Genomic DNA, 25,996 nt, shown 5'->3' with positions numbered 1-25,996 from the left:
CCACGCGAGTTTATATCCGTGATCCGCAGGCTTATTCGCTACAGCCTTTGGTTTTTACCATCGCGTTTCCGCTTTGATGGCGATGGTCTCGGATTAAGGTTTCTCGCGGGATTTTAGTGAAACAACGTTAATTAATGTCAGCTTGAGGGGTGCTTCTAACGTTGTAACGGGTTTGTTTGACGCCTACCGGGGACACAATTAGCAAATTAGTAAATCTGTCCACAGAGCCGAACATGCCGACTTTACATCGCGTACGGTGTACGAAAAATCTACCTTTCAAAGCACTCGTTTCCTCCTACGTGGATTTCCCACTTGGACAAACGGCGACGCAAGTCGTTAAATTTACTTTCCATGTACGCGTGCGCGAATCCGGTGTCTTTACTGTGGTTGTAAATATCGTTAAATTCTGTCGACAGCTTCCTCGTCTGCTTCTCAATCCAACCCCTTTAAAGACGAGGACAATTACACCAAGTTCAGGTTTCAATCATCTCTCAGGGAACTTGGGTAATTTTGAATTTACAAACCCCGGAGGTTTCTATTGATATTCGAAAAGGAGATAATTGTGTATCTCTCCAGGTATTTGCTGTACGTGAATCGAACGGTTAACCTCTCCTTGGATTTATACTTCTCACCGGTTATCCAGTAAAATACTTGACCCCGTTTCGAAACTCTCCCTATTCATTCCATGTGCGAGAGATCGTTTGATCCCGCGTCAATTTAGAATTCAACCAGACGTAGAACGTCAGTTCCCGGCATCAACGATGATCGGGAGACGCAAGGCAGGCGTCGAGTTTCGGGCGTCTCGACTTCAAGTTGTTGCTGGTTTCGCGTACCGTACCTCGCTAGAACTTTTTCGAAATAACGTGAAACTAGCGGTCGTCCAATTCTACGTAGAGAATTTAATGGAATCTTTTATCGCCTCGTGCAACGCGATTTGACGATGTCACAGGTCAAGTGTTCGACTCGAGGACCTTTCTCGAGGTAACTGCACGTTACCCACGTACGGGACTGCTCTATGGGAATCGGAAAATAGGTATCCGTGTATTGGTCGACGGACGTTCGCAACGACGACTCCGTATCGTCCGTTTTTATTTTATCTCTTGCCTGCTTATTATTCTTTTCTTCGTCCTTTTTACTACTCTCAGATCATAAACCGAGATATCTGATCAACGGAAAGAGCGCATAGTCCCGTATGATGAATGTACTCTGGTAGTGTGTAAATATACTGCAACGGTCAAAGTCAGAATTGAATAATAACTCCTCTACTTCGTTACTTAGAGACTCGGAATATGCGGTTGGTACCGAATTTCTTCCATCTCCGCGTGGAACTGAACGTGTAACCTAATGTTCAACACCAAGAGATTGATTCGGCAGATCTGTAATAGAATAATGTACATTCAACTTGGATCTTAGTCCATTTGTGCGAAGGCGGGACGAGTCAGGTGGTATCGGATAATTTTATTTAAAAAGGCGGTCAAGTCTCCGTCGACTTACGATACGATTTGAGTTCCTTTCATAAGCCAGCGACGAAGGATTTAACCTGCAGACTCTAATCCATATCTTGATACTCGTCAAAAAGTGTTTCGAATTCACGAATGGTCAACTTCCGGATGATTTTCGAATCGTACACACGGTGATATATCTCGAGCGTTCAACGGAGTGGGTCAAAAAGTAAAAGCCAAGCAAACAAGCGGTAATAATAAATCAAAATGGCAAACAGACGCGTTTCTGGGCCCGGTCTGCGACTACGTCATCGCGCCCGTGGCGAGGTACGCCGGGGCCTGGGGAATCCCGGTCCTGACGGCCGGGGCCCAGGCCGACGCCTTCCGTCACAAGGACGAGCACTACCCGACGCTGACGAGGATGATGGGCTCGCACAGTCTCGTCGGCGACGCGCTGCGCTACATACTCCAGGGTTTCGGCTGGAAGGTGGCCGGGCTTTTGTACCACAATCACGAGATGAGCAGCAGCCGAGGTAACTCGGAGTGTCACTTCACCCTCAGCGCAGTCTTCAGAGCCCTGAACCAGTCCTCGGTCCACAAGGGGTTCAACCAGGAAACCGCAACGCCCAAGGACTACCGGCAGCTCCTCAAGTCCCTAGCGAATAACGCAAGGAGTAAGTCTGCACTTTTACTCCCACCCTCCCACCTTTCACCCCCAACCTCGACAGGAATTTCGGGGCTCGTTAGCCAAAGGACGCGAGTCACACTCACTCGCGCCGGTGATTGTTGGGACAACGATTTGCACCCTGGCACGATCCAATTCCCCGTCCTTCTCCATTGGCCCAGATTTACATGAAAGAGAAAGAGAAAGAGAGCGAGAGCACTCTTATCCAAGTGTGTCATTATTTTTTTCAACAAAGGAGACACGCAAATTTAATGCAGCGAACCATGCACCCCTGTATTGGCTGGCATAGTTGTTCCCAAAAGTCACCCTGAATCTTTTCTTTTCCATTCTTCGGAAAATGTCGAGTTTTTATTCTCAGCGTAGAGGAAACGGTTTTGGTCGTATAAGTATCAGTCATAGCCGTAGTTTGACCCAATTTTGGTTATTCTCGAGTGGCAAGTAGGTCGTTAGAAAAATTTAACTTGAACATAATGTCCCAGCAGGTTCACTTTATATTTGCGTTATTTCTTAACATTTATGTCAGTGAATACGGCACAAAGTTTTTCAATTTTAATATGTAAGTGGTCACTCAAACATCTAATTTGTAATTTTTGCTTTACTTTCCTTTACCTCGTAATACATTAAATATTGTTACATCAAGCCAAAAAATTTTAGCGGACCTGCTGGGACATTTTCTTTCCCAACCGTGTACCGAGTTTCTGAGACTTTTGTTCAAAACTCAGTCAGATCTCTCGGATCTGATTTCTCGACCGAGACGACTAACGAGTCCAAGTAAGAAATGCAGAATTTTGCGATGCAGAGATGCACAAATGGCGCATCTGATTTACCCGTCGTAAAAAACAACTTTTGACAAACTTTTTCAAAGTCATCGGGATTATTCAGGGGTGAACGATTATAACGCGAAGTCGATTATATCCGAGTAGATGAACGCGTTTACATTACACGGACGATTGTTTATTTTCGCGCCTTGAGGGATAAGAGTAAAATAACATATCTATCAAAGAGCAACCTTCGTTTCGATTAACAATCACACTGACTTTCGGGCGGACTGAAGTTTTTCCAGTTATTCAACAGCCACAAAGCGACAACTTGTAAAGTCACTGTGGTCGAACCAATCCCTCGGGGATTTCTCGTACGCAATCAAGGTGTGTTTGATCAATAGGCTATCTCTCTCTTGCTTCGGCAGCGGGGATATGATGGAGGGGAGATTCTGGTTTTGGCTCAATCAAGTTCATCCTGAAATGAATTCAAACGTATTCATGCTAATTTTCGCGAGAACACCGCGAGGCTTCGACACTCTTCGACACGTTCCAAAAAGCGCGAGTTCGTCTGGTACAAAGAGATTTGGAGAAGAGATGTAAAGAAATCCTTCATTTCGTTTTCAAATATACACTTCGAGGTTTATTCACGTGGATATCCATCGCGACTTAGACGTCGAACGATCGAGATCTTTGCGATTAATGTCACACGGATGATGAAAATATCTGCTTTATTTGATTTTTGTAAGATCAACGGGTTTTGACGGCATTTTCGACAAAGAGTAGTGTAATTATTTTAATTAATGCTACAAGCTGGCCGTTGCGCGTTTGTCTTCTTTTTTTTAAATTGAAAAAGAAACATGCATAAATGTTGAGATACACGAACCGCCCGGGATTTTTTTACAGACTGGAGCCGGAATTTTATTGCGAGGGCACGTTATAACCGCGTATAGAAAATAAAGCGAGAGGACGAAAAAACAAATAACCTTTATACCGCTAGGCGTTATAGGTGTAATAACGATTTTCTCAGAAACAGAAGGATCGGCGTTGCAGCACAGGAGGGAAATTTTTTTTATTATTATTATTTTTTTTTTTTGTTCTATTCTTATTTCTTCCAAAGTCTCGTTTGCCACATCGAGGTTTTTGCGAATCGTCTGTGGCGAGAAGAAAGATGAACCGAAATGAAATACCTAAGGTAGAAAGTAAGCAAGTAATTCGTGGATACATCCCTCGACCTTAATTTTCAACGGTGTTTTCTATTCTCGGCACTGGGATGCGATGCGATTTCGAAAGCGCGAAGAACTCGGGCTCGTGAAAATTAGCTCAGTCGCAGTAAATCGTCAAGAGAATTTCCACGTCAGCCACGATTAGCTAAGGAAGTTAGGGGCGCAGTTGTTGACAGCCGAGTTCGATGGTAAACGAATTTTCCTTATCAGAACTTTCCCCTAAACCGATTGTCAGTGTAGAATACCAGGCACGAAGAGCTCGTCGGATTCTCGCATCCGGGTATCAATAATTTATCGAACACCTCCGTTGGAGTTTCGAAAATATTTGGCTTGCACGAAAATAAATGAATAAATATAAAAATGTAAGAACGTCTTGAGGTTTCTTTACACAATATTCCGTCAATAGTAGTAGACGTCTCCCTCAAACTTCGATAATCCTTCGTTGTCGTTGTACATCCGTCAACTCCAATTTTTTGATCATTACATACTATCTGTTTTCCGCAGATGCGGACGTTATAAGCGAATCCCCCGGCCGTGTCTGGGGTAAGTTTTAATTTTCAGCTTCAACTCTGTTATACGCACATCTCTTCCCTCTGTTTCTCTCTTTCTATCTCTCTCCGATATACACACAGTTCAGTCCCTTTTGTTCGTTAGCCTTGTTATTCCTGTGATTAGATATTATGCGATGTGTATACCTATACCTTTACCCAAACCTAACACACGTACACGTAGGTTGCGGGCGCAGACGCCCTCCCACCTCCTGAAATTCACGTAGGATATATTATCGATAGATATATATATATACCTTGGCATATTGCTGCATGAGTTGCCTGCAGGAGTCACCCCTTGTCGATATACCGTCCGTATTCCAGAAATTCACACATAACACACAGAGCTGAATGGGACAATAGTTTTGTCCACTCGTTGTCCGCGTTGGTATGCAATTACTGCCCGTTCATAGATCAGCCTGCAGCTTTCTCTTCTCTCTTTTATACCCTCGACCATCTTTTATTCCCGCCAGGATCTGGTCCATCCAATGGCAGCCCCCCAGCCCCCCGACCCCCGTCCTTTATAATCGGTAATACGGAGTTCATGAATCCTGCGCAGTGTCTCTGTTCCAGTATTCTTACATTTCATGCCCGATTAATTGGATTTGCGGACCGTTGATGGAACGGATTTTTACCTTTTTTTTTCTTTTTCGCAACCCGCACTACCTGTAATCGCATTTTGCAATCTCCGGCTCTTTGACTGATCACTCTTGTCGCCGATTTTCGAATCCTCCTCTCCGCTGATTTATTACACCGGTTTGCAAGGGTTGAAGGGGAAATAAAAATCGTTTGTTACATTTTAACGTGACTGCACGATCTTGAGACGTGAATCTTGGCTTCGGCTTTCGACACGTTGATCCCGTAAACCAGACTCGATTTTTACGACGTCGAGGAAACGTTTATACTACTCGCTCGGTGGTATCCAGCCGTTAGACAAGTTATACGAAACTGGAATTACGTTACGAGTGAAATACTGAAAACACCGAACGACGAGCGGTAGTCAAATATCGATATTGTTCAATATTTTCGCTTGATTTTATTTATTTTCTTAATCTTTTTCAATATTTATCGGCAACTTGGGGGTTTGGAATAACGAAATTCTCGCTACTCTGAAACATCGAATTACCTGTCAAACAACGACAGGTAAATAATTGAATCCTGACGCAGGAAAAGCTGGAAAAGTTAGAAATAATGGAATTTCTCGATGCTCCGATCTCATCCTGAAGTACGAAATTCAAAAATTACGCTTATTTTACAAATGACGCCTGGTCTACGATAGCGAATTACGATTATTGTTCTACCTCAATTCAAAGCACGTCGCCTCGCGGTACATATAATATGAATTACGCGGGTTACGGGGTTAGAAGGGCGGCGGTACACGGCTAATTTAATTTATGAACTAACTGAATTTCTTCGCTTACATTCGGAAAGATAATATTTATTAAGGGTAAGCGAACACGTTAGTAGTCACAAGTCTCGGGACGTGCTCACATGTTTTATAGACCCAAATCGATTCTCTGATAACGCGAAGCTGAGACAGGGGAAACGTGTTTATACAGACGTTTTCTTTCCGTTTTACTTTTTCCTTTTCCCATTTTTCTGCTGAAAAAACTCTTACGCGGCTTCGATTTGCAAAACATATTACATACACTTGAAAGTTTTGGATCGAGTGAACTAAAAAAAAAAAAAAAGGGGAAATGAAAAAATGTCAATCGTTTACCTTGAACAATTCTGTTGAGGAGAAAATACCTGAATTAAAATATAAATTGAAAATCGTACGATCGAAAACGTTCTTTGGGCGGTTGCTGAGTAAAAAATTGTAATTTAGATCGAATTTACGATTCGAAATACGTCGTTTGAAATTTTTCATTTTCTTTTACCTCTTGTTCAAGATATTTGAAATTTAAACAAATTCGGTCACGCCTGATTTATAGTCTATTAGAATACGGCAGATTCTAATTTCTTTCGAAACAAGCGTAAAAAATAGATTTAAAAAAAAGCAAAAAAAAAAAAACGAAAAAAGATTGGCATATAGGTGCAAGATGTATTTTCATTTTATTACGTTGCCAAATTGGAAAACCTGGGGTCGGAAGTATGAAATTGCGAGTTATTCGTCAACGGTGATGGACGAACGGCTGCGTCAGCGGTTTGCTTGCCCCTTAGACGAAATTTCGTTTGGTAGGAAAAAGGAAAAGGGAGAACGTCCGTGTGCGCGTGTTGATTATTTTTTCATCATTATGGGGATCGCCTGCCGGAAAAGGCTTATTGAATAATACGGTAATCTGCTTGCTCTTGGGTCTGTTTGCTAGTCGCGTGTCCCCTTTTTTCAACTTCCACTATTTTCCGCACGGCTCCCTTTAACACGGTGTGAAACTTTGCCACCGAAATATCAGCGCGGCTGTGGAAAATCGCGTCTTCTGCACGTTTTCACGATTCCTGTGTGTGTGTGTGTGTTCGTGTTTTCACTCCGCCTTTTGCCATCCTTATTTTAATCCGGCAATGATCGTTATCTCAAATTTCGTTCCGTCGATGCGTGCTTTGTATTCTATCAGCTCTTCGATCTATTCCTCGATTCCCCTTTTTGTATTTACCTCTACTCGTGTTTCGATATTAAACATATAAGTACGAGTTTTCAAGTACAAGAGAGAGTGGAAACCGTTTTTTTTCTTCTCTTTCAGATTCCATTCAATATATTCTAGCGAGCTCGATTTATTCTCAGTTATTCATTTCTGCCAATTAATTGAGCTGATTCTATTATATTATACCCATGTTAAAATTTATGCGTATTTAATTACGAACCATAGAATCGTACTGCTAATCACGTTATGCCCAACGATTTGTTCAGTATATTTATATATATATGTGTGTGTGTGTGTGTGTGTATTTATGTATATACATACATATATGTATATGTATTCGCCGTAGTGGAAAATTCATGGTCGTGGTATAATTATTCCGGTGGTTTACACATTTATCGCCGTGGGCAGAGAGCCGTGTTAACGTTAACATTTAGAGTCGGACGAACTCGGGATTCAATCACTTCGCAAACTCGAACTATGAAGTTGGGATTTAATTAATATTGACATTTTCATTCCGGACTTTCGAAATGTGTAAATAAAATGTGTATTCAGAGTCTTAATTATTGAGCACAAGAAGGTTTTCATTCGTACGTATAATTGAATATGCCTGTGATATATACAGGTATTTTTTATTTTGTATCATTATTTTGAAGATAAAAGGTGCTGCTTTTTTTGCACTCAAAAATCAGTCAAAATCTACTATGGGTGAGGATACAAATTTCTACACACTTGATCGTCCATTTTTATCGCATGGTTGAAGATGAATCTCGGCCGACTGGAATGAGGAGGAAAGCAGAAGAACGGAGCGAAAGAGAGACGGGTATAACAGGATTTCGATCTATGTGATAATCAGCCATTTCGAAACGCCTCTCGCGTTTCTTGGCTCTTGATTCTTGCAGGTTTCGCTCTTTTTTCACCGCCGATACATTCATATTTAGCAGCAAGAAACTAGGATCGATCTAACCTGTGGAATACCGCGTTACGTGCCGTCTGCCGAGCTTCCTGGGTTGTTTGTTTTTTTCCTTATTTTTTTTATTGTTTTTTTACCCGCCCCGAAGGGACAGCGCTGCTAGAATCCCGGTTTTACTTTCATGTTTATATTAAAAAAAAAAAAAAGAAAGAAAAGAAAATAGCAAAATTGATACGAAAGCGGAAATAAAAATAGAAAAAATGAAAGAACAAAAAAACACGTCGACGTCTCGGGGGACAAATCCTCGACGGTGTAATGATCGACTTTTTTTTACGAGGGTGCAATCAAACGACGCGAGTCCGACGGCTGCGCGAACGAAAGAACAAAATCGTCCCGTAGGTTTAAACCTCGATCGTCCGGGGTCGTCGGTTCGTTTCTATCTACATATGCACGAAAAATCTCGAGCGAACGCGTCGCTGCGTATTTTTCTCCCCTCGCTGTTGAAGAACGAATGGGGAAAAGTGGGGGAAATGTGGAATGAAAATTCCAAAAAGCTGGAGGCGTAGCAAAAAATTTCAAACACTTGAATAATTTACTGCAAATTATTAATCGAATTGCGAATGGTTAGATTTAAATACATTGCTGCTGGTGGGGGTGAAAATGTAGTAAGATTAGAAAATAGATGAGCCGCAATAATAGCCGGAATTTTCAATAACGCGATAATCTCAATCGATTTCAAATCGCGGGAAGTCGGAGTGAGGAAAATTCGAAACGTAGAAATTGAAGTCAGAGCAAGCCAAAATACAGAATTGTCAGAATTTTCACGATTGATTTTTATTTCGATGCTCTGTACCTTACGTCTTACGATTCTATTAGACAGATTTTCGAAGGGTAGAAACTGTCCATACCGTGACCCTTCTGTTTTCTTATAAAATTAAAAAAAAATCGACTCAATCGTTGATTTCACTCTCGACTCTTTGGGATTTCAACTCGCTTAACGACGCGGCTGCAAACCGTGTTTCCTTAATATTTTGGCAGGCAGCCGATGCGATTAAACCGGGGCTGCTGCAGAATTCGCGCAGACTTGTAATCGAGTGGATCGGTCTCCTCGTTTACGACGTTTTTGCGCATCGCAGCTCTGGTTTTGTCAGTTCGACGTGCTTTTTAACGTGCAATAATAACGAGCTGCCGCCGCCGTTGCAGCAGCCGTCCGATTGTACGGCTAAAGATGCGATAAAACCCACACGAAATTACAGATCCGGATGATACACGCGTGGTGCACGTGCCGCCTTCCTCGTAACTGCGAAATCGCAAAATTGATGCTCGTTTTATCTTCATTTATATTTTTATTTTATTCGATACCTCGACTCGATTGACATCGGTTTTTCAAATTTATCTGTATAACCTGTTACGTCGAGTTTTGGCGATTGCTGATACGTTCATACGGTATAGTACGCGCGTACGCATATACAATATATATAACATATATGTGTGTGCACGTACGTACGAGTCCTTCGATCCCATCGTCGAATCAAATTTATCCCGCCCTTTTCGTCTCGAACGTTGGGATGTCCCCTCGCATTTGATTCTATTTCGTTTGATTCGATTTTCGTACTTTGGGTCTGGTTTGCGCCGGCGTCGTAGTGGAGTGCTTTTCGTCAATTTATCGGACCAGTGGATTTTACCTCAGGTTGACCCGTAGAGGAGGATAAAAAACAGAGTAGAACAAACACTCGTAATGTAGTTTTTGTCGCAGATACGTAGAAACTCGATTTTCAATGTCGGAAATGGCCGTTTGCAACGCTGTTGCGTTGTCTGAATCATGTAAAGCATCGTGCACCGGAACGCATGCGCACTCGAAGCAAACCGATGCATCGATTCGATTGAATCGGTAAAAATTCATCGACTAATCTATTATTTGATTTTTTTTTTTTTTAACTTCGCATACGAAACCCAAATTTCGTAAATTTCTGTACGTAGTCTTGATGGTGGAAAAGTTTTTTTTATAATTTATAGTTTCCTTTAAAATATTTTTCAGTTTCAGGTGAAAATATTCATTTATCTTTCACTTATTATACGAAATCGGTGTACTTCGTAAGTAAGACATTGATGATAATCGAGACTTTAATCATATAAATTGATATTGTTTTGCATCGGTAATGGAAGAGAAATACGAAAACCGATTTTTAGGGAAAATAATTGGGTCGGTTGATTAATCGAGTTTAAAAAATAATCGGCTATCCTGAGATATTGTATACAATTAGTGACGAAACCGGGAAATGACGATTCGGGTGCGAGCTCCGCAGACTCATAACCATTCCCTTACAGTTTTCGTCACTTGTTACGCAAAGTACTAACTAGTACACATACCAGAAAGCCAAAATACCTCCTCAACTTCCATCAGTCATTTTGCCAATTTTAGCACCACTGCACGCTTCGTATTTTCAACGGACTCGTACGTATGCATAGATGGATAGATATAAACGCATAAGTATATGTAATACATCGGAAAAATATCACCCCAGGGACGACACGTGGTCGTATAGAGAGAATATGAAAAAGAAAATTTCCTCTCGTGTTTCTGCAGATACTTGAAGAGGTTCGACTGATCTGCGTATGTATTCATGCCTATGTATTAAATGTATTATCATACCTGTATGTGTGATACGTGTAACGGGATATTCTTGCGTAAGACGAGCCCGTAAACGGTAAAAGATTTGGCCGAGGGGTGGGATTTATTAAAAATTGCAAAGGATGTGCCGACGTAATATTATATTTCAATTGCCTCGTTCAACCAGCTGCTCAAAGCGAAATTATTATATTCTCCCACGCGATATGAGGTCGCTTTAAATCGACCTTTTTCACTTTTATGCTTGTACCGCAGATAAAACCACAGCGCTTTTATCCTTCTAGTTCTTCCAAGCGAAAAACTTTCTCCTCCCTCTCTTTCCGGTAAAGATGAGCTCCGGTGTATTGTAATGCAAAAACGTTCTTATACCGCGATCGAGTTTCAAACTTGTAACGTAAGCCGATTCACCGATACGCACTGATCAAGACGAATCGTCGAAGTTTGGACTAGGAAAAACTTTCTTATCTAGGTATTGGAGGAAACGAAAGAAGAAAATCTCTGCGCGATTAACAATTCTTACAATGGAAGGTAGTCGATTTTATTTTTACGAAAATATTTATCGTTCACATGATTCTACGTTTCACGTCGAATTATAAAGTTACAAAAATCCAAACGGATTTACTTTTATGCTGCAAACGAATAAATTCGGCACTGCAAGGAAACAAGCTGTGTTGGTAGGAAAAGCAGCGGGGAGGAAAAAACAACGTGTCGAACAGATGTCAAATCTCTGCGGTACTTGGTAGAAATTATTCCGAAAAATCCCAAAGCGCATAATTCTTATTGTTGGCCTCGTCGAGCCGACGCTTGTTTTGCAAACGTATAGCATATCTCGTTAACATGCAAATTGTGTGACAGTCCAGCCCAATTTGATCCGCAGTTACGGAGGAGTAACTCGACACTTTGCCCCTTCTTGTGTCCCTTCTATATGCTGCAGTAATATAAGCTAAGGCCCGAGGATTAACCGTTCTAGCCTCGAAGCTCTCCATCGCGTCTGTGTCTGCGTGATACGCAATAATATTGCTGTACTAGACAGTTTGCATGCGCTGTAAAAAAAGGGGGAAAAAAAAAGGATAAGCCTTTTCATTTCGGTTTGAAAAACGTAACGGGTATGTAAAAATGTCTGTATCATGGAACGATATTGTCAGCTTTTAACCGTTCGGCCAGATGTCGAAATCGCTGCCATTGCCTCCGGGATGTTGGAAAGCTGACAGGGAAATAATCGGGCGAAGCACTCGTTTCGCAATTACAGACTGAAATCCACCCCGAACGACGAACGAGCACAGCCGGTGTCTGCAAACACGACTAGCCGACGTATTTAGAACGCACTACGAAATATCCTGGATTAACCCGTCCTACGGTGGCCGTTGCTATAAAACGGGGTTAAAAAGGCTCCGAGGTATATTTTGAATAAAAATCTCGAACGCGATACGATGTCACGTCTGTTTTTTTTTTGACTGATTTGTTTCGTTTTTAATAAGCATCTCCCCGCGTAACGCATATTTGTAGTCAAGTTGTAGAAGTAATTTTTTGCAAATCCTTTAATTGAAATCATAAAAACGCTATTATGAGTTCCTCGTTCCTTTCATAGACAGGCACGACGATCGTAGCTGATATAACTTGACGCGTTAATACAAACATATTACTTGGAATATCATTTTTTGTTACTTCGGAGGGTTGTAACATAGGGCTATTAAATCGACTTTTTTTTTTTGCGAACGGTTACCTGTATTAATACGCGTTTGGAATAATCTGACATGTTTATTGGCAATCGTCGGGTTTATACGCGCTTGGTTTATAAAAGAATTTTTTCTTTCTCTCCCAAGGGTATAAAAACAAGAAGAAAAAGATCGTTTCGGGGCAGCTAAATTCCCTCGATTATACAATGTCTGCAGCTTATTATTTTCCACGTGATGTCATTATCTTCTTTTGCGTTGTTTACGCTGCGAAAATTGTTTAACGTACTTTCACGGTATTTGCATAGATCAGACCGGCCGCCGTAGGGAGGAAAATGTGCATCCGAAAACCGTCGACGGTTCGTAAACTTGGGGAAAATTGTTTCTTCGAATTATTTCATACTCGGTCTGCGTCGCAGAATGGCTTGGAGATAAGACACCCGAAAGCCCCGGCTCTTCTTTCCACATTCAACACCTCGCATTATTACCTTCGTGGCTTTGAATTTCCCGCCATCGCGTGTCTACGACACCCCCCCCCCCCCCCCCCCCCCCCCCCCCCCGCCTTTTTTTTATATCACACTATTTTCACCCGGCTTCGGGAAACATTCTCGAAGCTTTACTCGTGCACACCAGCCGTGAGATTTTCGGTAGCATGCCATATACCTCAAGGGATCATTTGTACTTACATGTAATCTTGACGGAAAATGAGCCGCGAAAATTCATTTTACTATTTGTCGGTGCTCGTCCTGGAAAACCTCAATTCTAACCAAGGCAACTGAATAATTTGTAAGTTTTATCAGAGGAAGAAGAAGAAGAGAAGGGAAAATTGTATAAGTAGACGTGATTACGCGATGGTTTGGTTCGCTCGAACGCGTTGTTTGCCATGGTTATCCTACCGGGATTAAATTTTCCGTAAATCGACCGCTTCACTCGACCCACCATCCAGATTCCCATAACTTTCCGCCCGAGATGAAATCCCTTTTGTTCTTTTTCGTCTCTTTCTCTTTTCCCGAGCCGTCGATTTTTCCTACCAGCGTTGAGGAAAATTTCATTTGTTACGGTAACTAGAAATATTGAGTAAAACAGGTATTGTTAAAAAACACTGTTTGAATATTGTTGGAATCACGAAAAACGAGGGACGCCTAACCATTTTGCTCTATTTTCGATCCTTTTTGATAATTGCAACGGTAAATCATTTTGTGAGGTTTACTCTACTTTTTTAGTTAAACAAGGCTTTAACGTCAATTTATTCTTGCACAAGCGTTAAATTTTCGCAACAGTTGCAAGAAAATATAGCAACAGCGATCGCAATGAGAAAGAATAGCAACGGATACTAGACTTTCTGTTAACAGCTAGAAAACTAATTTTTATTTTTTATCTAGAAGTATATTTTTCGATTGTGGTAAAAAATGAAAATAGTCAAGGACCGAGCGATAGCCGGAACTAAAAATTTCTCTCAGTGAGCGTATATTATTTTTCCCTAATTTTCTGCCATCTTTATTCTTCGTTTTAGTTAATAATTATCACACGTTTAACAAACTTTTCTTTATTTCTACAAAAACACGTGATCAATTCGTGCGATCGAAAAACATCGAAAATGATCGTGCGCTGGGAACGCTGACAGATAATCGTCGTAACGTTTATAATTGTTAACGGCGGATGTTGTTGATTGGGACGTAAAGCGAAGGGCGGTGATATTCGCCAAAGAACCGCGATCCGGAGGGACGGGGAAATTCATATTCAAAGCGAATTTCATTCACGGTCACCGAGCATTGAGTATCAGGCATCTTCAATTTCTCCCTCTTCTCTGTTTCTTTCTTAACCCAACCATAAATCGCCCCTGTTTTTTTTCTCTACGTGTAACAATTCTTTACACGTAATTAGTATACAGAGTATACTTAGTTCGTATACTTTGATTCGGAGATTTGATTTCTTGTTGTTTGTCACATCCCCGAGAAATTTCTCTCACATACCGTAAATTGTATTTCTATATCATTTAGATGAGGGTAAAAATAACTGAAGAGGTATAATTATCTCTGAATTTTTTGCAGTAAAATGTCAAGGCTTTGGATTAAAAAAGGGAGATCTTACCCAAGAAAATTTTCAGAACTGTCTAATTTTGTAAAACCTTCTTCTGAATTTTGAAGGAGAAAATTTAGAGAACTCTCCAATTATTTTAATATTGTTTCTAAATTTTCTATATACTTGAATCTCACTCCTGTAGGAGTAGTTCGGTTTTTACTGCAAACAATGTAGAGATTTGCTGCACATATTTAGACGTTCCTGGTATGGGAATATTTTAGCAGTTGCAGCAAGAGAAAACGAGTTTCTAATTAAGCGAACAAAAGTTTTATTCCGCAGTTCAAATAATCCATCCTTCTGACAATTTGGGTTTTATTGGTTACCGATTTTGGGTAAAACTTGTTTATCGGATTTTTCTCTTCCATCCCCTAAATCTAAAACAGATGGTGCGGAGCTGCCGAGGTGAGATCAGTGCTGGTTTTACTAGTGCGAAAAGCCAGGAGTGAAAACTGCGGAAACAACAGTGTAGCTTGCATATAACGCGGGCGGCGGAAAAAAGAGTATATTTAAAGTGGTTTATACGCTGAGAGGTTTGAAACCATTTCTGTGTCGTGGACGACAGCGTCGCGACGCTCCGTGTGTGCTGCTGCAGGCGTCGCATAGACAGGAGGGGAAAAAGTAGCGGGTTCACCTTTCTCTCCCATGTCCTCTCATATATTATACATGTATATTTATATATGAGGCATTCCACCCCAAACCGGCCTACGTCCGACCCTCACTATCGGCGATTTTATTTGTTTTTAAGTACGGTGCAGAGCGTAGAGAAAGTCGTTTTTCACCGAGTTTTGGGTTTGATTTTTACTGCTCCCGTAAACGTGAAAATCCAATATTTTAGTTAATAGCCCTGATCGATTGGGGCTTTAAATTTTTCTAGTCAATTCTTTGTTAAAATACATGAATTTTGAAACCAAAGTGGAAGTGGGAAAGCTTTTGGTTTAGAAGCTACGAGCGAAAGAAACCAAAAGCCTGCCAACTTTCATCTTGGTCTCAAAATTTACGTTTTTCAACAAAGAAGTCACGAGAAAAAATTAAAATCATTCGTTAAAAAATTGTGTTTTCGTATTTTTGGGAGTGGTAAAAATCAAACCCGTGATCAATCAAAGAATCTAAAACCCGGCGGAAGATTTTTTATTTATATACTCTACACCATACTTGAAAATAAAAAAAATTGCTGACGGCGAGGGTCATCGAATTGGTGTGGAATGCCTCATACATACACACGCATTCGCGATAGAACGAACTCTTGAAAACACCACTTTTCCATCCTCCTGCAGAAAATAAGCTGCAACTTCCGCTTTTATGTGTATTCGCATAATTAATTCCCCTGCAGTGCGATTTTCAAGATTAGAACAATTACCCTCGGCGAGATTTTTCATTATAAAACACGCGGTATTAATTCAGCTGGTCACGAGTCAAATTACGCACGCTGTATACGTAACGAAGAGAAGAGAAACAAACGCAAAGTGAAAAACGGCAAACAAGCTTTTTGGATGATTTTTCAGTCGTTGATTAATTAGCGTTAGTTATCAGGCCTCATTGTACTGACTTCCGGTGTTGCTTCCTTCGCCTTTACATTGCATAGACAATTTTCTCATGTTTCAGTTGTCGTCATGTGCGCCAACGCCACGACGATACGAGAGATTCTGCTCGCCGCCGAGGAACTGGGAATGGTCGATTCCGGAGAATACGTATTTTTCTCCATCGAGTTGTCGTCCAGGTAAGTCGTGCAATATCAGCTTCCTCGAATAATTCTCTTTTCCTAATTCGTCGTCAAACGTCGACGAAAATACTGGTATTCGAAATCAATCAAAGATTAGAAAAGTCAATCGAGTACGTGGAAAAACGTTCACTCCGGTCGAAAAACACGTGGAACGATTCCTGCAGCTTTGTGAATATATATAAATCGATAAGTTTGGTGAATTTATTTACTGCGAAATTCGGAACGAAGCTAGAATCTGGATACCGTCTTGAGCTTTTGAGTCCGAGTTACGGGGCTGCGACATTGTGCAACCCCCTGTAAAATCACGTACAAGGTACATGCGTTATCCGTACATTATGTACGAACGCGATACCGCCAGAAGTCGATATTCCTCGACTTTCAGCTCCTTGATATCCTTCTCCTCTCATGCATTTCAAGCCTCTGCAGCTTTTCTCCGACGTCTTGCGGAGTCTGGATACAAGAGTCGAGATTTTCGAATGCAGTGGGTAACAAGCTGCCATCGCACTCGACGTCTTGCTTTAGGTATTTTATTATAAATATATCTATGTATACGCTTCGCGAACCAGCCGCGGTATTTGCGAAGCCGAGGAAGAATTATTTCGCTCAAGGATCGATTATGCGTTCGTGCGGACAATATTCACGAGGACCTGCTTGTATTTCTATCCATTTCTATACTTCTTTTTTGTTTCTTCTCGGCCTGAGATTAATCAGATTCGCACAGAAGCAGCTTTTCTTTCAATTTTCGTTCTATAGTGACGCAATTATCAACAAGATTTTCTTCAGTCAATTCCGGAATGAAGTCGTTTCGTTAAAACTTCGAACTATATTTTACAGACAAAGCGTGTCGAGAGAAAAAAAATAAAAAATTTCCGTCATAAAAACACGCTTCAATTATCTAGAGAAGTAAAATTGCGCTGTTTATGAATCGTTTGTGTCTGCAAAAAGACGCGAGGAATTCAGGTTCTGAATGATGGAACAGAATTATGTGCGTATAATAAATCCGTATTAAAGTGAGTGTTTCGCAATTTTTTCATCATCTTCTTTTTTTCTGTAAACCAGTTTACGAACCGTAAAAATTTTACGAACAACGTCGTATCTCGGCGATATATCTAGTATATCCTACTTTGTCTCATGTTTAGTCAGGATCATAAAAAGCTGAGTATCTTCTACATCTACCTACATTGTACGTACATTCGTCATTTTCTAAGGTTGAAGAGGCAACTGTATTCTCCAATTTTCCGACATTTTTCCCCCATCCGAAAAGACGGTTTTCTTTTACCTCCCGATAATGTTCAGCGAAACTTTCTCGCTCCTTTCAATGAAAATATAACATATTTATATAGAAAAATCTTTCACGTTACGCGTAACTCGATCATCTAACTTTGTACTCTTCGACGCTTTTTTTTTTTTTTTGCTCTCTTCATTTGAAAAATTTCGATCTCTGAATAATAATACCTGCTTGGAAGAATTTTTACATTTATATAATATTTACCACCAATTGACAGAACATTTCGTACATACTGTTTATAGAATTGGAAAATTTCTTGGCACGATCGCGTCCGAGATGGAAATATTCGTACGCAAGAGTCGTCTTTGTCAATTGATTGCCTCGACGCGTATCAAGTTTTTCGCTAATTAGGATCGTCGCTTGTACAAACGAAACCCGGAAACTGAGTTCATCGGTGTGCCATCGTCGTTTCGCAGGACACCTTGCGCAGCACTCTCGCTCTTAATTTCGCAAAGAGACGCAAAAACGCGACCACCACCCGTAATGACGTACGTGACGTTGACGCGCCTCTCCACCGAATGACGAGGGCAATATCACAGCCGAATCCGACGCGTCGCGACGTCGAGCAATCGCCAATTTCATCCCCATAAACGTCATCGACAGATTGACAATTCTGCAGAGGATTGGATTTTTTTACATATATATGAGTTTTTATTTTTCCACGTAGTGTCAAAGGTGGTCTATTCGGATATTTTTAAGCTACCATATTTTCACATCCGAGTTTACCCGAGTCGATATTTTGTTTAAAAAACTGTTTTGTATTTTGTTTAAACCTTATTGCAGTGCAGAGTTTAACGTTACGAGATTGTATTTTATGATTACCGCTTTAACCCTGCGACATATTTAAATTTCATCGATTTTTTTTAACCTTTCTTTTCATTCACGAATTCGAAATAACAACGTTAATTATTCATTTCGGGTTTGGTGAAAGTTCAGGCTTCCCCTCGCCTTTCGTTTACTTAAAAAGAAGTAGGTCTAAATATCATATCGGTGAGAATAAATGAGTAGCTAAAAAACGAACACGACAATGAGCATGAAGTAAAAAAAATTGATATCGAACGAAATCTTTTTGTCTCAAACTACCTTTCATTTTTATAAAATCTCGGGTCCCGCAACGAGAATTAACTCGAAACGATGTATTTAATTTTTTAGAAAATGGCAGTTTTATTATTATGTTTCTTCTGCGGTGTGATTCATCACAGCTTTGATCTTTGTTTTCACAAACGAATTTCATATGCTTTGGGGGAGTTTTTTGAATATGAAATATTTCAATTTGCCGTTAAATAACAGCGCCGTTAATTCGTTGCTGTATGGATCGAAAATTTCAAACCCACAATGTTCGTTCATTATTTTTTAACAAATAACGCGAAACGCGTAATTTCTCTTCGTAAATTTTACTTTTTCCGCATACAGCAGCATTCGTTTTTACGACAAAAGCGTTTCTCGCAACTATCGTAAGCGTTTATCCCTATTTGTAGGTATGGCGAAAAGTTTTCCGAATCGTATATGTAAGTAGTAGGTACGTTACTATCGTAATTCCACATGTGTACAAGAACTTTTCTCCCGATCCTACGATTCGTCGTTTTGCGAGAAATTCTTTCTCTTTCTCCTTTTCTTTCTTTCGTCCTTCCTTTCCTTTTCTCCTCAGCTTTCCCGAAAGTTTGAGTGGTCAACACTCTCGCGAATTTTACTTTAAGCTCTCTCCAGGGGTCTTACATCCATATGTACACGTATATGTATAACTTGTCCTCGAGGTACACGTTTTGACAAATATCCTCCCCCCTCCTCCAGTCCTCCTTATTCACGATTATTTCTCATAAATATTTAGAACCGTCGTCGTATACGTGAGTTTATGCCTCTGCGGAGAATAAGGCGATCAATCGCTTAGCGAACTTTTTCGAAATAAGTATTCGTATACAATAATAAACATACTTCGTACCTACAGAAATGTGCCTCTAGGTAGAATTAGGCGGCATGGAATTGACGTTCTCAAGAAGTTGACAAAAGTAGAAAGAAACCGTAAGTGTAGGTTGCCAAAAATGTTGTCACACCGTCGACCGAAGACCTTTAATTTCAAAGTACGAATTGAATAAATTATTAAATAAAACTCTCCGTGCTTAAGCTTCCTTCGAACTTGTGGCATGAATTCATCCGTCGATACAAAAAGAAAAAAGAAAAAATGGAAAAACAAGAATTCTACTTCAGAAGCATACAATGTAAAATTCGTTCCGTTTATACAAAGAAAATTGTATTTACATCGCAGAGTTTGTTATTCTTTTTATTCTATGCGTTCCGAATGTTCGTATACCTATATGTATATGTATATTTATTCCACAAAGATGTGCACTTCACTTATTACACGAGGTACGGAGCGTTTGGAATTCTATCTCGGTATTTTCGGTAATCCACTATCCTCGATGGCTGACCTTTTGTCGCGACGAAGGAAAGGAGAAAAGAACGCTGAAGCGGGGGAAAAAAAAAAATAAGGGAAAAGAAAAGAAAGGGAGGAGAAAAGAATAACTTGCATAAAGTTTTGCCGTAAATAACAAAGTGTCAAATGGGTCTCGGTCACAGTTTTTGAGCTGTTGATCGATAGGCTTTTGACAATTTGATTTACGCAACTTTTTCCACCATCTAAATTCGTATTTTCCTATTTACTTTTCCCGGAACATAACTTTTCACCTCCCTTTCCGCACCGCGCAAAAACGCGTCTCGTTATCGAGAACGGAAACGAGCGGGCAAAGACGAGCGATAGTAAGTAAATTAGACGTTCTATTCCGAAATCGGATTTTTGAAACGGGGAAATCGATTCTCGTTGCAGCGACAGCAACACCGAGCCTTGGAGGGTCGAGGGAGATTCGGATGGAAGAAACGAGAAGGCGAAGAAGGCCTATCAGGCTCTTCTCACCGTCACGGCTCGCACTCCCGACAATTTGGAGTACGTCAACTTTTCTAGGGAGGTGAAACACCTCGCCCAGAAGAATTACAACTTCACATTCGGCAACAGCTCGGTATCGACGTTCGTAACGGCCTTCTACGACGCCGTTCTTCTATACGCCCTCGCCCTCAACGAGAGCTTACCCGACAGTCCCGGGGAGGTCAATCTCGACGGTGGTAATCTCACACGCAGGATGTGGAACAAGAGTTTCAAGGGTGAGTGCTTCGATTTTTTTTTTACCTTCTCCTTTTCCTTCTTATTTATTTATTTTTTTTTTCACTTACCATTCTTTGCATCAACCTTATTTTTCTCTTTTTTTTTTCTTCGTTCCCCGACCATCGAATATTTCATCACGAAATAAAACTAGTCACTACGATCTTCGTGAAATCTTTGGTGAAAGCAGGGTGGCCACACACCTGGAAAATCTGGAAAAGCTGGAAATGTTAGGGGATTTAAAAGGGTCGTGAAAAGGCTGGAATTTTCTGAGAATTTTTTAATTTGTTTACAATGGAAAAAAGTGAAAATATCAGTCTTCTACTATGGGAATTAGAAATGATTTTTTTAGGTATAACAAGTTTACTTTCTCGCGTCGAGAAAATAAATTTGCTTAAACCGACTTTTTTTGTACGTTATATTTTTTTTCTATTCGAATTCGATTTGAATCGAATATAGAGTTAATAAACTGAACGATTTAGGTTTTAGTAACTTGATAGAACTGGGAAAATTACAGGGAAGACTAGGTCTTAGGTCCTGGAAAACTTGGACATGTTGTGAAATTTTTTTCACAAAAATTTGTGGCCACCCTGTAAAAGTGTACATAAAACTTGCCGTGAAAATTTTGAAATCCAAATTCCTTCCACTTTTCACCGCTGAATCGCACAAGGTGTAAAGAATTATCGCATCGATGCACTTTTGGAGAGGAACGAAAATAGTTTGTACGATTATAGCCTCAACCAGTTTATCTACACAAATCGCGAACTTTTCTGCTCTTTCTCGTGCGTCCAAAAAAATTTTTTCTCCTTTTTTTGTCCTCGATCCCACGGCGGGGAGCGAGGAGAAATATATTAATTTGAAGCGAAGTTGAGAATAATATATACAGGTACGTACATGCGGCTGTATATAAGTATGTATACGTGTATATGCGTATACTTACTTTAGAAAACAAAGTTTCCACCTCCGGCAGCAATCTTTGGCTTGAACGTTAAACTTGTATATATATATACGTGGTATTAACTGTGAAACGTAGACGAGACGCAGCTGCTGTCGTTTTAATAAAAGTTCTTGAATTTGCGGATTTGAAGCCGTATAACAAATTACCTTAAACATCAACCTTAATTGGCTCCGCAAAAGACCGCCAGACGATATTCCAGATTCTACATCTATACTCCGTTTTCGCTTTGAAATCACGGAACCGCCGCGTGAACACGCATCGCGATTAATTACTTATCAGCAGGTCGTTTAATTAAGCGATATTAACAATCGTCAACCGGGCAACGAATATTCAAAGTTGTGAGATTCGCTTCTCGTTCGATAAAATTTTCTCCGAGCTCAGAAAGTATTTTCCCATCGCCGGATAAAATTTTCCCCACTCATTTTCTGATTCTGTTAAATTACCGAAGTGATATAACTCGTTTCGCATCCAACCTTCTTCCTTTCGCCTGTTTACCTACGATTATAATTATTATGCATCGCGCGATAACGTTTAATCCGCGTGTTTGCGACCCAGCGGTTGAATTTCATCAGTCCTCGTAATCACGGTTATATTTCACATTTTCACGGCGTTATTGATCCGTTAAATCGTGTATTATAACGCTTTCTGGGATCAGACATAACACAAACTTCGAGAGGCAAACCTGAGTTCAAAACACTCAACGCTCTACGATTGTGCGGTTAAATTTTGTATCTAATATTCTTGAGGTAAAAACAAGTGTCTGTAACTCAGGTGCGCAAAATATTAACAGAGCATCAAGCATTATTAAATTTGTAACTTAATTACGTGCTTTTTATATTTAATTCCAGCGTTTTTTGATAATCGATAAAAAAAAATTTCCAGAGACACAAAGTCCTCGTGTTTTTCCAATTTCTTAGGGTTAGAAAAAATTTGTGTCTCAGAATCGAGATCTCGGAGCATTTTTCCACCGATTCAAACCGATATTCGTGAAAAATTAGAATAATTTAATAAAGGAAATGAATCTGTTTTATCGTTAGATGAAAATATCGTACTTCCTTCAAGTAATTTTCGTGGTAAAGCGACAACTAGAAACACAACACCCGTACTAATTGAATGAAATCTCACACCAAGAAAGCTTTTAACCACAATTACGTATTGTCATCCCGGATTTCGAAGACTTGAACCCTTGGAAGGGTTTAATTCGTTCTATATCACGTATAAACTCGAGGTGAAAATTCACGTCTATAGACACGTAGTCCATTTAGAAAATGAATGATCAAGGTTATAATTTATGGTAAAACATGTGTGTTATATTCACTTCATTACCCTTTTATCTCTCAGCTGCGGTAACGGGTAAGGGGTTTTTTTCTTCTTCTCTTTATCTTCATTTTCATCTGAAAATTCCATTCAACCCCCGTGCAACATCGTTTGTGCATAATTACCATCCCCTTTTCAATTCCGTGGTTATCTTTTTCTTTTCTTTTTCTTTCAAACTCTCTTTATCTTGTATAATATATTTACTTTTATTCACCGTCAGTTTTCGGTTCTGTAATAATTATCTTAACTTTGAACCGGATCGCCATGGTGGGTTATAACAAAAATAGAGGATAATTAAAGAATCGTTAATTGTATTTGCATATGTTATGTAAACGAGTCAGTAAATGCGTAAGGAAAGAAAACCAAACGAACAGGTTACATGTTTATACATTATGAGATAAAGCGAGGAAATTTACTCTGCCCTCCGTGGTTCATTTTCAATTCCGTTTTTCTGTTCATTAACCTTATATGTACGTATTATGTTATGTATGCAAAATATCCCAAGGATAAAAAAAAAAATCCATTACAAAGTTTCACCGAGAATATTTATATCATGGAAACATGCGGTAGGGGATAAAACTTTTTCGCCGGTTTTCAGCGCGCGTTTTCCAATGGGAAAAAAGAAATTGGTACAATTCAAATTTACCATATACAATACATAAATAGGTAAAACGTACCCGCGTAATATAAGGTATGGTAGATCCCACGTTTATACTTCAAGTTCATTTCCATAAAGGACGGAAATTGCGAAAACATTCTTACATACATACATTCCCCGTATAATATTACGTGTAATTCTTACGGCGATGGCATGTTTCCAATCCTTCTTTGCATTTCCATTTACGTCTATTGTATTATACGCGATATTTGTAAGGGTTGTGTAATAATCGACTTAAACTAACCCCTCGAATTTTACCCGACCTGACAAATGATCGTCAGTGACGATAATAATTGAAATTACAAGACCTGTACAAATTTGTCAGGTGATATTGACAAGGTCGTTCATCGGTGAAGCTAATCGCGATTTATACGGTTGTAATTTACGGTATTGTTGATAAACCTTACAATCATGGCTATAATTCCTGAATCGAGATCAAATCACAAAGGTAATTTCCTTTCTTTCGCCTTTTCGCTGCTCCAGGAATCACGGGGGACGTTAACATCGATACAAATGGCGATAGGATCGCAGACTATTCCCTATTGGACATGAACCCGAAGACGTTAAAGTTCGAGGTAAGTTTTAGTTTTATATCTAACGAAACGAAACGTCGCCTCTCGCCTCGATACTTACTTTTCCGTTCAATCCACTTGATTAGATTCTTCACAGGGATGTTTTGTATTTCTTTCTTTCTTTCTTTCATTCTTTCGTTCTTTGCCGATTCTTGACTGTTCATTTTTATTTTTTTTTTTCCTCCTTTGTATTTATCCATACATACATGCGTGTGTATATACATATATACATACATATATTTTTTTTCTCTCTCAAGGGTGATTAATTACGCACTACAGCAAAGAGCGAGGGTCACGATTCGACACCTTACACTGTATTTTTGTACAGTGTTATGTAATCGTATAAGGATGAACGACCGCGCGCCTTCGCCTTTGTCAAATACTTTTCATGGCTTTAATTAAAGTCCTCACGCGAATTTTCTCGCTCGAACTGCTTTACGTTGTACTTAATTGCTTGCGCATGTATACGTATATAATTACACATGTATACACAGAGCGCTTCTTACCCGCCTTTCGGATAATTTGCTAGGACAGATTTCACGCTGACAAGTCAAGTCGAACTGGAAACTTTTAAGGCGGCTTAGCCGAAACGAGTCTTATTCTGGACTCTTTGCGGTTCTTTTTTCTTCTCGTTATACCGTAAAGGGTTACTATGTATACACATATCAAATATACCGAAAGTTTGTTTTCTTCACAAATTAAATATCATCGTAACGAAACACAGATTTCTTTATCACATGGCTTGGATTTTCAAGGCAAGCGCTCTAGTGATGAAAATACAGGATGAATGACACGGTTTTCTTTTTATTGGAGAACTTTGAAAATTTATATAATGTAGGAAACGCGTAAAAAAATGTATAATCGCTTCGTCAATTGGCTGGAATCATTTTTTTCAATTAATTATACGCTGTGCTTGTAACTTTTTCCAATCGTAAGTTTAGTTCGTTATACCACGTATACAGTATATAGTTTAGTTATACCACGTTGCACTCCAGAAATAACAAACAAATTTTCAAGATTTTCAGTAAGCGTTTAGAGGGAGCGAAAATAATATGACAAATCACGCTACGAACAACAGTTTCAAAGTTTCAAATGTTTGGGAAAAAGGAAGAAGTGCTGCTTATATTTTTTACTTTTGTTTTTGCTTTTCGAACGTTCAAATTGGCGGAACGTCAGTTTTTAAAATTGTTATTTTTTTTTTTGAATCTTTCTCGTCTTGATTCACGAAACGACCGAATTGTGACCGTGCAAAATAGAGTACGCGCAAAATTTCACTCCCCGCTTCAGCGACTACAGGTATATTTCTCAAGAGGTGGATCGTGCACGCCGAACACGATTCGACGCATTGTAGAAATGAAATTGAATCGGACGAATCCCGGGAGTGTTCCATATTCCGTGGAAGGTAAAAGATAGAGAGAACAAGAAGAAGAAGAAGAAGAAAAAGAAGAAGAAAAAGAACGATCAGATAGAATCACTGCGAAGAGAAAAAGCCAGAGGGAGAGAGAGAAAAGGGTATAAACGAAATAAAATTTCACCTGTACATTTGTGCTTTCAGATCGTCGCAAATTACTACGGGGCAAATCAGAGCCTCGAGTACGTTCCGGGGCGATCTATCCACTGGTCGGGAGAGAGGCAGGAACCACCCCCAGACACGCCGACGTGTGGTTTTGACGGAACCCTTTGCCCGGACAACTGTAAGTTCGCGTATACATATATATATATACATATATATATATATATATACGGATACATATGTGTGTATGTCGATAACGAACACGCGGCGCAAAAATCGTTCCGGCT

At 39.9% G+C, this 25,996-nt stretch overlaps 1 protein-coding gene across 3 annotated transcripts in view; it reads left to right on the top strand.

Moving 5' to 3' along the window:
• Window positions 1-25,996, top strand: part of LOC124222390 (atrial natriuretic peptide receptor 1) — a 104,109-nt gene that overhangs the window by 23,104 nt on the left and 55,009 nt on the right. For all 3 annotated transcript variants that reach the window (XM_046633286.2, XM_046633285.2, XM_046633284.2), the window contains exons 3-7: window positions 1,721-2,116; window positions 16,135-16,249; window positions 20,362-20,693; window positions 24,108-24,199; window positions 25,752-25,890. In XM_046633286.2, coding sequence (XP_046489242.1) covers window positions 1,721-2,116; window positions 16,135-16,249; window positions 20,362-20,693; window positions 24,108-24,199; window positions 25,752-25,890 — 1,074 coding nt within the window. The remainder of the gene's footprint in view (window positions 1-1,720; window positions 2,117-16,134; window positions 16,250-20,361; window positions 20,694-24,107; window positions 24,200-25,751; window positions 25,891-25,996) is intronic.

Source organism: Neodiprion pinetum, chromosome 6, assembly GCF_021155775.2.
Source record: "Neodiprion pinetum isolate iyNeoPine1 chromosome 6, iyNeoPine1.2, whole genome shotgun sequence".
Lineage (NCBI taxonomy): Eukaryota > Metazoa > Arthropoda > Insecta > Hymenoptera > Diprionidae > Neodiprion > Neodiprion pinetum.
The sequence above is the reverse complement of the archived record's forward strand: the minus strand, read 5'-3'. Positions and strand labels throughout refer to the sequence as shown.